This window comes from Acanthochromis polyacanthus, chromosome 20 (genome assembly GCF_021347895.1).
Source record: "Acanthochromis polyacanthus isolate Apoly-LR-REF ecotype Palm Island chromosome 20, KAUST_Apoly_ChrSc, whole genome shotgun sequence".
In the NCBI taxonomy this organism is placed as follows: domain Eukaryota; kingdom Metazoa; phylum Chordata; class Actinopteri; family Pomacentridae; genus Acanthochromis; species Acanthochromis polyacanthus.
This window is the reverse complement of record NC_067132.1, coordinates 31,748,370-31,760,215: the sequence shown is the minus strand read 5'-3', so window position 1 is coordinate 31,760,215 and position 11,846 is coordinate 31,748,370. Positions and strand designations below refer to the sequence as shown.

The window sequence follows — 11,846 nt, the reverse complement described above, 5'->3', positions numbered from 1 at the left end:
AAAAACTATAACACACAAGTAACAGAACAGGTATCATCAGCTTCCTGTACTTGAAGTATCAGCAGTAAAAGTACACTGGTAGGTAAAGTATAATCAATGAAAGTACACAAGGTGTTTAAGTATCATAAGTAGAAGTACACAAGTAGTTGTAGTATCAGCAGCAACAGAGTCTGTGGTTCAATGTGGCGGCCAGCAGGGGATGCTGATGGGCCAAGAGACTGTCAACTAGCAGAAACACAAGAAGAAGCTGAATATGATAATAATAATAGTAAACCTCAGGTAAATGAGAGATAAATGGCTAATAAATAAGTGGTAATCAATCAGTAAATAACCGGTAAACAGTCTGTAAATAGGATGATCTCAGACAGCTAGACAGGTGTGTACAGACAGACAGGTGTCTCTACCTGCTGTGTGCTTCCGTTGGTATTTGTTCATTATCGTTATTTTGTGTGAAGTGCTTTTATTGTGGACGTTCTCTGAGTCCTGTCAGCTGTGGACTTTTATTGTGAAACCCATGGAGGAGGTCGCTGCGGACTGTCAGAAACATTACGGTACTGCGGCACTCCGCGGCCTTTACGGTAAAACGGCGGGGACAGGAAGTGAGTTCAAGCAGCCGCAGAAGAAGAAGAAAAAGAAGAAGATGAAGCTCGCGCTGAAATGAGTGAAAGCGGCGCTCAGGTGAGAAAAACTCGCAGGTCACGTGTGACAGGAGTGTCCGCGTGGAACGTTAACCGGCAGTTCCAGCGCGTGACCGCGTTTGAACTGAAATTACCGCCGGAATACCCCCCGGCACTTTCAGAGTAAAAGTCCTGCCGTTCTAACCATCTGCTGTTAGCACTAATGCTACTATTCTGTTCGCATTATCACTTTAAACAGTATTATTGTTAGCACTAATGCTGCTATACTGTTAGCATTATTATTATTTTAAGCTTTAATATTGTTACCACTAATACGGCTAGCATTAATGCTGTTAGTAATGCAAAAATATTAAGCATTATTTCTGTTAGCACAAATATTGTTAAATAAATATAAATATTGCATTAATATTGTTTGCACTAAAGTTTTTAACCTTAATACTGTTAGTGCAATATATAGTTTGCGTTAATACTGCTAACCTAAAAAGAGTTAGCATTGATACTGCTAGCCCTAACATAGTGTTAACACTGCTAGCCCTAATATAGTTAGCATTGACACTGCTAGCTCTGACATAGTTAGCATTAATACTGCTACCCCTAATATAGTTAGCATTGATACTGCTAGCTCTGATATAGTTAGCATTAATACTGGTAACCCTAATATAGTTAGCATTGATACTGCTAGCCCGTATATAGTTAGCATTAATACTGGTAACCCTAATATAGTTAGCATTGATACTGCTAGCCCGTATATAGTTAGCATTAATACTGGTAACCCTAATATAGTTAGCATTGATACTGCTAGCCCGAACATAGTTAGCATTAATACTGCTACCCCTAATATCGTTAGCATTAATACTTCTAGCGCTAACACTGTGTGGTCTGGTAGAGTGTTTCTGCTGCTATGAGTGACCAGATGTTTGTCTCTGCAGCTGTTTGCTCGTCTGGAGGGCCGTCGCTGTCTGAAGGATATTGAGCCTCATCTGTTCCCTGAAGATGGAGGACCAGACCATGGTGACTGACCACGCCCACATCCTGTCAGCTGACAGGTGCTGTCACATGACAGCTGATTGTGTTACTGACTTGTGTTTATCTCCTTCAGGTGAGGTGGTGGAGCTGTGTGGGATGGAGGGGACAGGTGAGTTCACTGCTCTGGAAGTTCCTGTATTTGAGCTGCACCGGCCCACCTGTCCTCTGTGTGTGTCTCAGGTAAGACGGAGCTGCTGTACCACCTGCTGTGCCGCTGTGTGCTGCCGGAGGCGGCCGGCGGTCTGGAAGTGGACGTTGTGTTTGTGGACACCGACTACAGTCTGGACATGTTACGACTGGTTAGCATCCTGGACAGCAGGCTGAACACAGGTACACACCTACAGCCCTGACAGGTACACACCTACAGCCCTGACAGACACACACCTACAGCCCTAACAGACACACACCTACAGCCCTGACAGACACACACCTACAGCCCTAACAGACACACACCTACAGCCCTGACAGACACACACCTACAGCCCTAACAGACACACACCTACAGCCCTAACAGACACACACCTACAGCCCTGACAGACACACACCTACAGCCCTAACAGACACACACCTACAGCCCTGACAGACACACACCTACAGCCCTAACAGACACACACCTACAGCCCTGACAGACACACACCTACAGCCCTGACAGACACACACCTACAGCCCTAACAGACACACACCTACAGCCCTAACAGACACACACCTACAGCCCTAACAGACACACACCTACAGCCCTACCTACAGCCCTAACAGACACACACCTACAGCCCTAACGGGTACACACCTACAGCCCTACCTACAGCCCTGACAGGTACACACCTACAGCCCTACCTACAGCCCTAACAGACACACACCTACAGCCCTAACAGGGACACACTTGTCCTGTCTGTCTTGTCTCCAGCTCTGTCCAGCAGCTTCTCTGCCGGGTCGGAGGAGGCGGCGCTGCGTTCGTGTCTGTCCCGCCTCCTGGTTGTTCACTGCTCCTCCTCCTCACAGCTCCTCCTCACCCTGCACTTCCTGGAGACCTCCTTGTCGTCACGGCCCAGCCTGGCGCTCCTCCTCATCGACAGCATCTCCGCTTTCTATTGGCTGGACCGCTGTGGGGGCGGGGCCAGCGTCACTAAGCAAGAGGAGAAACTCAGCAAGTGTGCCGAGCTGCTGGGACGACTGCTCAGGTGGGTGTTCTCCCAGGAGGTTCTAGTGGTCCTTTAGAAGGTTTTACTGGTTCTTCAGGAGGCTCCAGGGTTCTAGTAGGGGGTTCTAGTGGTCCTTTAGGAGGTTTTATCGGTCTAGTTAGATGTTCTATCTGTTCTTTAGGAGTTTGTGATGTTCCACTCCAAAGTCTCAGTGGTTCTTTCCAAAGTTCTCTGAGTCCCTTTAGAAGTTGTAGCGGTCCTTTAGGAGGTTCTTGGGGTCCATCAGGACATTGTACTGGTCTATTTGGATGTTCTACTGTTTCTTTAGGAGATTGTAATGTTCCATTCTCAGGTTTAGTGGTCCTCTAGAGATTCTCTTGATCCTTTAGGAAGATCTTGTGGTGCTTTAGGAGGTTTTAGGGGCTCCTAAGGGGGCTCTCGGGACCTTTAGGGAGTTGAACTGGTCCATTTGGATGTTCTGCTGTTTCTTCAGGAGGTTCTGTTGTTTCATTCAGAGGTTTGGTGGTCTTTATCGAGATCCTCTTGTTTTTATAGCAAGTTCTAGTGATCATTTAGGAGGCTCTCTTGGTCCTATAGGAGGTTCTAGCGGTCTTGTAGGTCTCCTGGTTTAGTTGGTGTCCTACTGGTTTTTAGGAGGTTTTAATGGTCCAGTAGGAGGCTCTTGGTCCTTTTGAGATGCTTTTACTGGCTGTTTGTAAGAGGAGGTCCAGTTCAAGACTGTACTGGGTTTTAAAGTTTCATTAGAACATTCTAGTGGTTCTCTACAAGGGTCTAGTGGTCCTTCAGAAGGTTCTAGTGGTCTTTGAGGGTGTTTTAGTGGACACTGGAAAGGGTCTAGAAGTGCCTTAAGTTATTTGAGGTGTTATGAACAGAGAATGTGAGTCAGCCTAAGTCAACATGTTTTGGTGAGCGAAGCAGAACTTAGTGTTCTGGAGGTGGTGGATCAGCATCTCACTAACCTTCTCCTCTGTGGCTCCTCCTCAGGGATTATAGAGTGACCGTCTTCGCCAGCTGCCACGCCATCAGGAGGAGCTCCAGCGGACCCTCCTCCTCCTCAGACTCGTACCTGTGTCGCTCCTGGCAGCGGCTGGTCTCCCACCGGCTGCTCTGCTCCAGGCAGGATCCTGCTGTCGACAGGGAGCAGAGGAGGAGGCAGGTCTTCACTGTCCGCTGCACCTCCTCCTCCTCCTGCCGCGTGAAGGCCTTCAGGAGCAGCTCTTTCTACGTTACAGATGGAGGAGTGGAGTTTATTGGAACCTCCTCCTCACAGGACAGTGAACAAAGTCAATGAAGTTCTATTCTCTGCTGATGAAACTGTAAACACAATTCTGTTTTTGTCTGATTCAGTAAAACCTCCCGCAGCTTTTGGTTCTGATGGTTTCATCTGAGAAAATATCTGTCACAGTTTAATAAAAGTTTGTGAACCAGACCGTGTTCTTGGTTTGTCATCGTTTGGTTCTGAAGAGAACCTTACGATGTGTTGAGTTCTTCTGTCCTTTATATACACAGAAATGATCTACAAGAGGTTCTGTCAGTTCTTAGGCGGGTCTAATGGTGAGAAAGTCAGACAGGTAGAATGACCTGTAGAGGTTCTACAGGTGATTTGTGTAATCATTATTGATATTATGTAGGTGTCCTAAGGAGAGTTCTAGGTGTCCTAAGGTTGGTTCTAGATGTCCTAAGGCTGGTTCTAGGTGTCCTAAGGCTGGTTCTAGATGTCCTGAGGGTGGTTCTAGATGTCCCAAGGCTAGTACTACATGTCCTAAGCGGAGTTCTGGATATCCTATAGGTGGTTCTAGATCTCCTAAGGAGGGTTCTAGATCTCCTAAGGCTGGTTCTAGATGTCCTGAGGGTGGTTCTAGACGTCCCAAGGAGGGTTGTTGTACCTGAATTAGTTCCACAGATCTGCAAAGTGGCTGTTCTGTGCGGTGTGTGTTTGTGAACCCTTCAGTGTGTATTTGTGGCCCCTCAGTGTGTGTTTGTGGCCCTTCAGTGTGTATTTGTGTCCCTTCAGTGTGTATTTGTGGCCCCTCAGTGTGTGTTTGTGGCCCTTCAGTGTGTATTTGTGTCCCCTCAGTGTGTGTTTGTGTCCCTTCAGTGTGTATTTGTGTCCCCTCAGTGTGTGTTTGTGTCCGTTCAGTGTGTATTTGTGTCCCCTCAGTGTGTGTTTGTGTCCCTTCAGTGTGTGTTTGTGTCCCCTCAGTGTGTGTTTGTGTCCCTTCAGTGTGTATTTGTGTCCCTTCAGTGTGTGTTTGTGTCCCTTCAGTGTGTGTTTGTGTCTGTTCAGTGTGTGTTTGTGGCCCCTCGGTGTGTGTTTGTGGCCCTTCAGTGTGTGTTTGTGTCCCTTCAGTGTGTGTTTGTGTCTGTTCAGTGTGTGTTTGTGGCCCCTCGGTGTGTGTTTGTGGCCCTTCAGTGTGTGTTTGTGTCCCCCCAGTGTGCGTTTGTGGCCCTTCAGTGTGTGTTTGTGTCCCTTCAGTGTGTGTTTGTGTCTGTTCAGTGTGTGTTTGTGGCCCCTCGGTGTGTGTTTGTGTCCCCCCAGTGTGCGTTTGTGGCCCTTCAGTGTGTGTTTGTGGCCCTTCAGTGTGTGTTTGTGGCCCTTCAGTGTGTATTTGTGGCCCTTCAGTGTGTGTTTGTGCCCGTTCAGTGTGTGTTTGTGGCCCTTCGGTGTGTGTTTGTGGCCCTTCAGTGTGTATTTGTGGCCCTTCAGTGTGTGTTTGTGCCCGTTCAGTGTGTGTTGGTGTCCCTTCAGTGTGTGTTTGTGCCCGTTCAGTGTGTGTTTGTGGCCCTTCAGTGTGTATTTGTGGCCCTTCAGTGTGTATTTGTGTCCGTTCAGTGTGTGTTTGTGTCCCTTCAGTGTGTGTTTGTGTCCCCTCAGTGTGTGTTTGTGTCCGTTCAGTGTGTGTTTGTGGCCCTTCGGTGTGTATTTGTGTCCCTTCAGTGTGTGTTTGTGGCCCTTCAGTGTGTGTTTGTGGCCCTTCAGTGTGTGTTTGTGGCCCTTCAGTGTGTATTTGTGGCCCTTCAGTGTGTGTTTGTGTCCCTTCAGTGTGTATTTGTGTCCCTTCAGTGTGTGTTTGTGTCTGTTCAGTGTGTGTTTGTGGCCCCTCGGTGTGTGTTTGTGGCCCTTCAGTGTGTGTTTGTGTCCCCCCAGTGTGCGTTTGTGGCCCTTCAGTGTGTGTTTGTGTCCCCCCAGTGTGCGTTTGTGGCCCTTCAGTGTGTGTTTGTGGCCCTTCAGTGTGTATTTGTGGCCCTTCAGTGTGTGTTTGTGCCCGTTCAGTGTGTGTTTGTGGCCCCTCGGTGTGTGTTTGTGGCCCCTCGGTGTCTGTTTGTGGCCCCTCGGTGTCTGTTTGTGGCCCCTCGGTGTCTGTTTGTGTGTCCATGTTGGGGGCACGTGCAGCAGCAGTCCGGATCCGCGCGCTCCGGTCCGGGACTTAGTGTCTGATGACAGAAACCGCTTCACCAGAGCAGCCCTCCATCAGATCCCTCCGCGGGGTCAGACACACTTTTTACACAACACAAACAAATAAATGCCGTCCGGCGAGGACGCACAAACACTGGCAGGTCTTAAAGCGTCCCTTCCGGTGAACGTCACCTTTCTTCGGACATAAAAGAACGACTCTGCCCTTCAGGAGGTTGTGCTTCGTTGCGGTAGTAAACGTTTTCGGGGACCTACTTCCCCTGCTGGCGCTGACAGGCGGTGCTTCGGTCGCTCCCAAACATGGCCTCCATGACGGAGCGACCGCTTCAACTTTAATTTTTCGCCAATTTTCAGATATATAAAAGCGTTCTTTCCCCTCCACGACCAACGGGAATGTTCCGTCGGAAAATATTATCATGCCAGACTTCTGAAACAGATGTTATCTTTCGGAGAAGTTCGCTGTTGGATTTGAACACATCGCTTTAAGTTGGCTGGAAAGCTGGAGAGGAAAAAGAGAATTGCATCAAATCAGTAAGAGCGCTTTTTTCTCTCTTGTCTCGACACTTGTGCAGCTTCCCTCCACAGTTTTCGGCCAGTTTCCGGCCTTAACTTGACGCCAGTCATTAACATTTAAAGTGAATAAGCGCGCCGCGCAGCCGGGATGCACTAGTTGTAGTGCGCGCTAATGGCTAGCCTGCCAGCTAATGCTAATGCTAACAGAGAAGTGATCAGTCAACTGGGCGGTCCGGGGAAGCTAACGGCTAGCTGGTCTGTTTGTCTGGTTTAGTGTTATTCACGACATTAGTTTCCAGCGTGTGATGACTGGGGAGCTCCGGCTGTCGTTTGAACAGTGTCGCAGCTAGTTAGTCCGCTAACTAGCGCCCTAACGCTTCTACAACTTCTCTGACAGATGGTCTGATTAGCATGGCAACCAGCTCCACCACAGCCGCTCCGTCATGTCCTGCGCTTTCTGCAGTCACAGCCGAGATCTTTGAACTCCATCATTTAATTGTTCTGGTGCCGGTTTACAGAGCTCTTTTGGTCGGTCAGGAGGTTCTCGAGGTCTTCATGGTAGTCCTGCTGGTCACCACGGTTCTTGTGGAGGTTCTTCTGGTGGTTCTGGTGATCTCTGAAGGGGAAGAAGTTCTACGGGTGATTAGGAGGTCTGAAGATGATTGTTGTGGAATTCTAGAGCTCGTGTAGGCGGTTCCAGATGTCCATCAGGAGGTTCTAGATGCCCTAGTAACGGTTCATGTGGCGAGTTAGTTCTATTGGCATGTAACATGGTTCTTGATTATTCAGGAGGTTCTACATGTCCTTAGCATGGTTCTTACAGTCATTCGGGAGGTTCCTCAAGGCAGTTCTTGCACTAGGTGAGCTTCATGGGGTGATCGAGGAGGTCCTAGAGATATTTGAGGCGGTTCAGGTGGTCATTTTGGAGGTCCCGTATGTTGTTTTTGTCCTACGTGTTTTAGTGGTCATTCACAAAGTTGTTTTGCTTGTAGAGGTGGTTCCAGAGGAGGATCTCATTGTGCATTATTTAGGAAGTCCTGTAGGTCATGGGGAGGTTGTGACTCTTCTAGTCCTTTGTTTTCTAGCATGCTGTGATCATTGCATTTGCAGCTGTTATTTGTGTTATTGGTTCGTCAGATGCTGATTTATGGATCAGCTGTTTGGACTCTCAAATCAGATAGTGGATAAAATAAGTATCAGAGTTTCTTCAAACTTCTTGTGTTGTCCAAAGATGTTCAGTTTGCTGTCACAGAGGAGGAAAGAAACCAGGAAGTATTTACTCTGAAGAAGCTGTAATCGACTGTTTTCATTAAAAGTCACTGAGTGAATAACGGATCTCTGCAGCACCACAGTCTTCAAATGCCGTGTTGTTACACATTTTAACTTTATTAAAAAAAAATTGCCCCACAGTTGGATATATTTCACTGGGCCAGAATGTGGGTTTGACAATACTTTGGTGAATTGTTTAGGCCATGTATCCCAGAGGAAAAGAGTTGTGTTCCCTAAATGCCTCACAGCTATCAGTAGATGCACCAATTTACAGATGTTCCCTAAAGTCATCAGTGGATGACAGTGAGGCGTTTAAGGGAACATCTGTAAACTGGTGCATCTACTGATAGCTGTGAGGTATTTAGGGAACATATGTAAACTGATAGACGTCTGGAAGTGGTTCATGTGATCAATATTGATATCTTAGAGTTTACGCAGGTGGTTCTAGATGCCCTGAAGGTGGTTCTAGATGCCCTGAAGGTGGTTCTAGAGGGGGTTTGTTGTTGAAACTGAGTTGGTTCTAGAGATTTGCATGCTTCGCTCCAGGTCATTCAGGAGCGCCTAAGACTCCTCCAAGCCGTTCTTGTGATAGTTGAGGTGTGTAGGGTAATTGAGGAGTTCCCAGAGATGTTTAGGGATGCTCATATGACTGTTTAGAAACGTTCTGGAGGTCATTGTTGTTGTGTACCTGTTTTTGTGGTAATTTATGATGGTTCTGGTGGTCCCTTATGGTTTCATGGTACTTGGAGTCATATGGGAAGTTGTTTGGGTCATCTCAGACATTTTAGAAGTCTTCAGGTCATTAATGATCCAGGGTTCTCACCAGGATTTTTTACAGCGTAACGGCAGGTGGGGACGGCCCGACACTATGCGCATGCTCAATAGCCTTCATTAAATCTCGCGAGCGGCCGGCCCAGATGTCAGCCAATGAGCGTCACGCAGATGCTCCAAATGCTCGTGATTTAGGTCACTATTCACCATACATGGCATCACGGAAACAACCGAGACATGCTAACTGTAACCCCGAGATTGAAAGCGACTCTTAATTTTAGACGGGAACGAGTCAATCGACAGGAAAGTACGGCTGAGGTGGGGAGACATAAATTAACCTAGATAGGCACCCAGTTGATAAAAACAAACGCACATGGCATTATCTGTCAAAATAACTCTTTCACAGCGCCAACTGCCCCAATAAAGAAGTTTTCTCACATAAATATGGAAATATTATGCAAGCAAATGTGTTCAAAACACAATACCACAACTTGAAAGGCAGCGTAGCGGCCCTAATCACAGCGTAATCTATTAAACTGACAGTGTAACGGCCCGTTACGCTGAAATGCGCTGGCGAGAACCCTGTGATCTTCTGGAGCTCATGTAGGTGGTTCTAGATGCTCTGAGTGTGGTTTATGGTGCAAGTGGGTTGGCACTAGAGATTAGCAGTGTGGTTCTTGTAGAGAGGTTCTCTGTGTGCTGAAGGAATATAGCTTCTAAACAGGGTTTGATGGTTTATTATAATATGGCTAAAATACATTAGTCTCCGTTCTACAACCAGAGATTGATCATTTATTAACAGGTGAGCTCCTCCAGGTGAGCTCCTCCTCTGCCTGTCAGGTAACAAACCAGAAACATTTCCAAACATCAGCAGCGTCTCATCAAACAGTTCTGACGTTGGAGAAACATTTAATAGCAGAACTAAAGGCTCTCATTAAACATCTGAAAACATGATGCTTCTCCTCCTGATGGTCTTTGGTGAAGATGATCAGCTTCCATTTCTTCTGGTCCAGATGCTGCAGATGGAGCTGCTGATGTTCTGTCTGTGGAGTCTCATAGCAGTCAGTGAGGATCTGGGTTTCTTCACATGTTCATCCAATAAAATATTATTAAATGTTATTTCTTATGCACAGTAACAGTCATATGAGTAGAACCAAGTTGTACTGAAGACAGTAATTCAGAAGAACACAGTAAAACATCAACAACAAAATTCTGACCTCCTTCAAACTGATTTGCCAATGAATAAAAAAACACAGTGAGGCCAAAGAGTGGCCGTTAGATAAACGTAAATCTAGCTAACTGATGCTCACATCTGTTAGATGTGCCAAAAGACACGCAGAAAACAGAACTTTGAAACATCGTAAAACAATAACTTGTCTTTAAAAGCAGACATGAAGAAAAGAAAACCTGTACATCTCTGTTTTAGCTCCATGCTACACTCTGACACATTAGTCTCATTTCTAAAATTGTGCAACTTGAAACTTGTCCAACGCTACTTTAAACCAGTTCAGAATAACTCAACGTGTTCAAAACAACATTTATTAAAGGGGAACTTCGGTTTTTTTCAACCTGGGGTCTGTTTTCATGTCATTTCATACATGTGAGTGATGGAGAAATGAATTTTCGACATAGCTCCAGTATTTAGCCAGGCAGGCAGCTTAGCAGCTCAGCTCGCGAAAAGTATGGGGCAACTTGCCCCCCCGCGTCAAAGTCCGCTCTAACGTGCTTTTTTCCCCAACGAGCTAACAAAACACTGGTTTTGTCGCGAGCTATCGCGCAATTTTGGAACGAGATTTGCTTTCTAGCGTCCTGAGCTTTGGATACAGACCACAACAAAGAGCGATCGCCAGGTAATGTGGAGGTTTTCTTCACTTCTCATCTCTAGTATGTTGTGGGACACTCATTGAGACTATCCGAGCCGGTCAGTGTGGGGAAAAAGCACGTTAGGGCGGACTTTGATGCGGGGGGGCAAGTTGCCCCATACTTTTCGCTAGCCGAGCTGCTAGCCGAGCTGCTAGCCGAGCTGCTAGCCGAGCTGCTAAGCTGCCTGCCTGGCTAAATACTGGAGCTATGTCGAAGATTAATTTCTCCATCATTCACATGTATGAAATGACATGAAAACAGACCCCAGGTTGAAAAAAACCAAAGTTCCTCTTTAAGTTATTATGGACAACTTGGATCATTTTGGTCGAGTTTTAGTCCAGATATGAGTCTACAAACATCCAAAATGATGTAAAATTTGTCCAAACGGGCTCAGCAGTTCTCCTCAGTACCTCAGAAACTGTCCAGAATTACTTGAAACTAGTTCAGAGTGACTCGGAATGTGTTCAGATTGATCATTTTTAACTTTTTACGGACAGTTTGGATCATTTGGAAGCATTTTAGGCTGGTTTAGAGTCTCTGCTCATCAGCTGTAGAAGATGTTTCTCCATGCTGGATGGATCTCCACCAACCTGCTCCTCTGTTCTCTGGTTCTGATCCATGCTGCATTTATTTATTCATCCAGAAGCTTTGGTTTTTATTTTCAGTCTCTCTGTGCAAACATTTGTGTCTCGTTAATGTCGTTTTTGTATCTCATTTTTGTGGTTTTGTTTTTGTCGTTTTATCTCCTCATCCTGTAGATGTTCTTCTATCTTCATGTTTCCTCTCTACTCTGCTCATCATCTGTAGATGTTTCTCCATGCTGGATGGATCTCCAACACTCTGTTCTCTGTTTCTGAGCCATGCTGCATGTTTTTAATTCATCCAGTAGCTTTGGTTTTTGTCTCATATTAATTTTCAGTAAGTTTTGGGGCATTTTGAATAGTTTTTCAACAACTCTGCTCAGATTTCTGCCATTTTAGCCAGTTTTAAGTCATTTTTACACAGGTTAAGTAGCCTAGCCACGCTAGACCCAGCTCTTAAGACACAAGGGTCTAGGGCCGCTCGACAGGGAGGGAGGCGGGCTAAAAGGTTGTCTTTCAAATCACTCTGCAGCAATTGGGTAGGTATACAACCAATCAGCGCAACGAATAGGCTGACGGAGTTCCTAGAGCGCCGGCGGATTGTGGCTAA

At 46.4% G+C, this 11,846-nt stretch overlaps 2 protein-coding genes across 2 annotated transcripts in view; both read left to right on the top strand.

The window, feature by feature from the left end:
• Nucleotides 1-23: 23 nt before the first annotated feature.
• xrcc2 (X-ray repair complementing defective repair in Chinese hamster cells 2) lies at nucleotides 24-4,253 on the top strand. Its single transcript, XM_022215027.2, has 6 exons — nucleotides 24-678; nucleotides 1,568-1,649; nucleotides 1,738-1,773; nucleotides 1,845-1,994; nucleotides 2,569-2,842; nucleotides 3,809-4,253. The coding sequence occupies exons 1-6, from the start codon at nucleotides 658-660 to the stop codon at nucleotides 4,113-4,115; spliced, it is 870 nt and encodes a 289-aa protein (XP_022070719.1). The 5' UTR covers nucleotides 24-657; the 3' UTR covers nucleotides 4,116-4,253.
• A 2,105-nt stretch (nucleotides 4,254-6,358) lies between these two features.
• Nucleotides 6,359-11,846, top strand: part of LOC110971575 (histone-lysine N-methyltransferase 2C-like) — a 91,275-nt gene continuing 85,787 nt past the window's right edge. The window contains 1 exon segment of the mRNA XM_051940474.1: nucleotides 6,359-6,770. The gene's annotated coding sequence lies outside the window, so the exon portion shown is untranslated.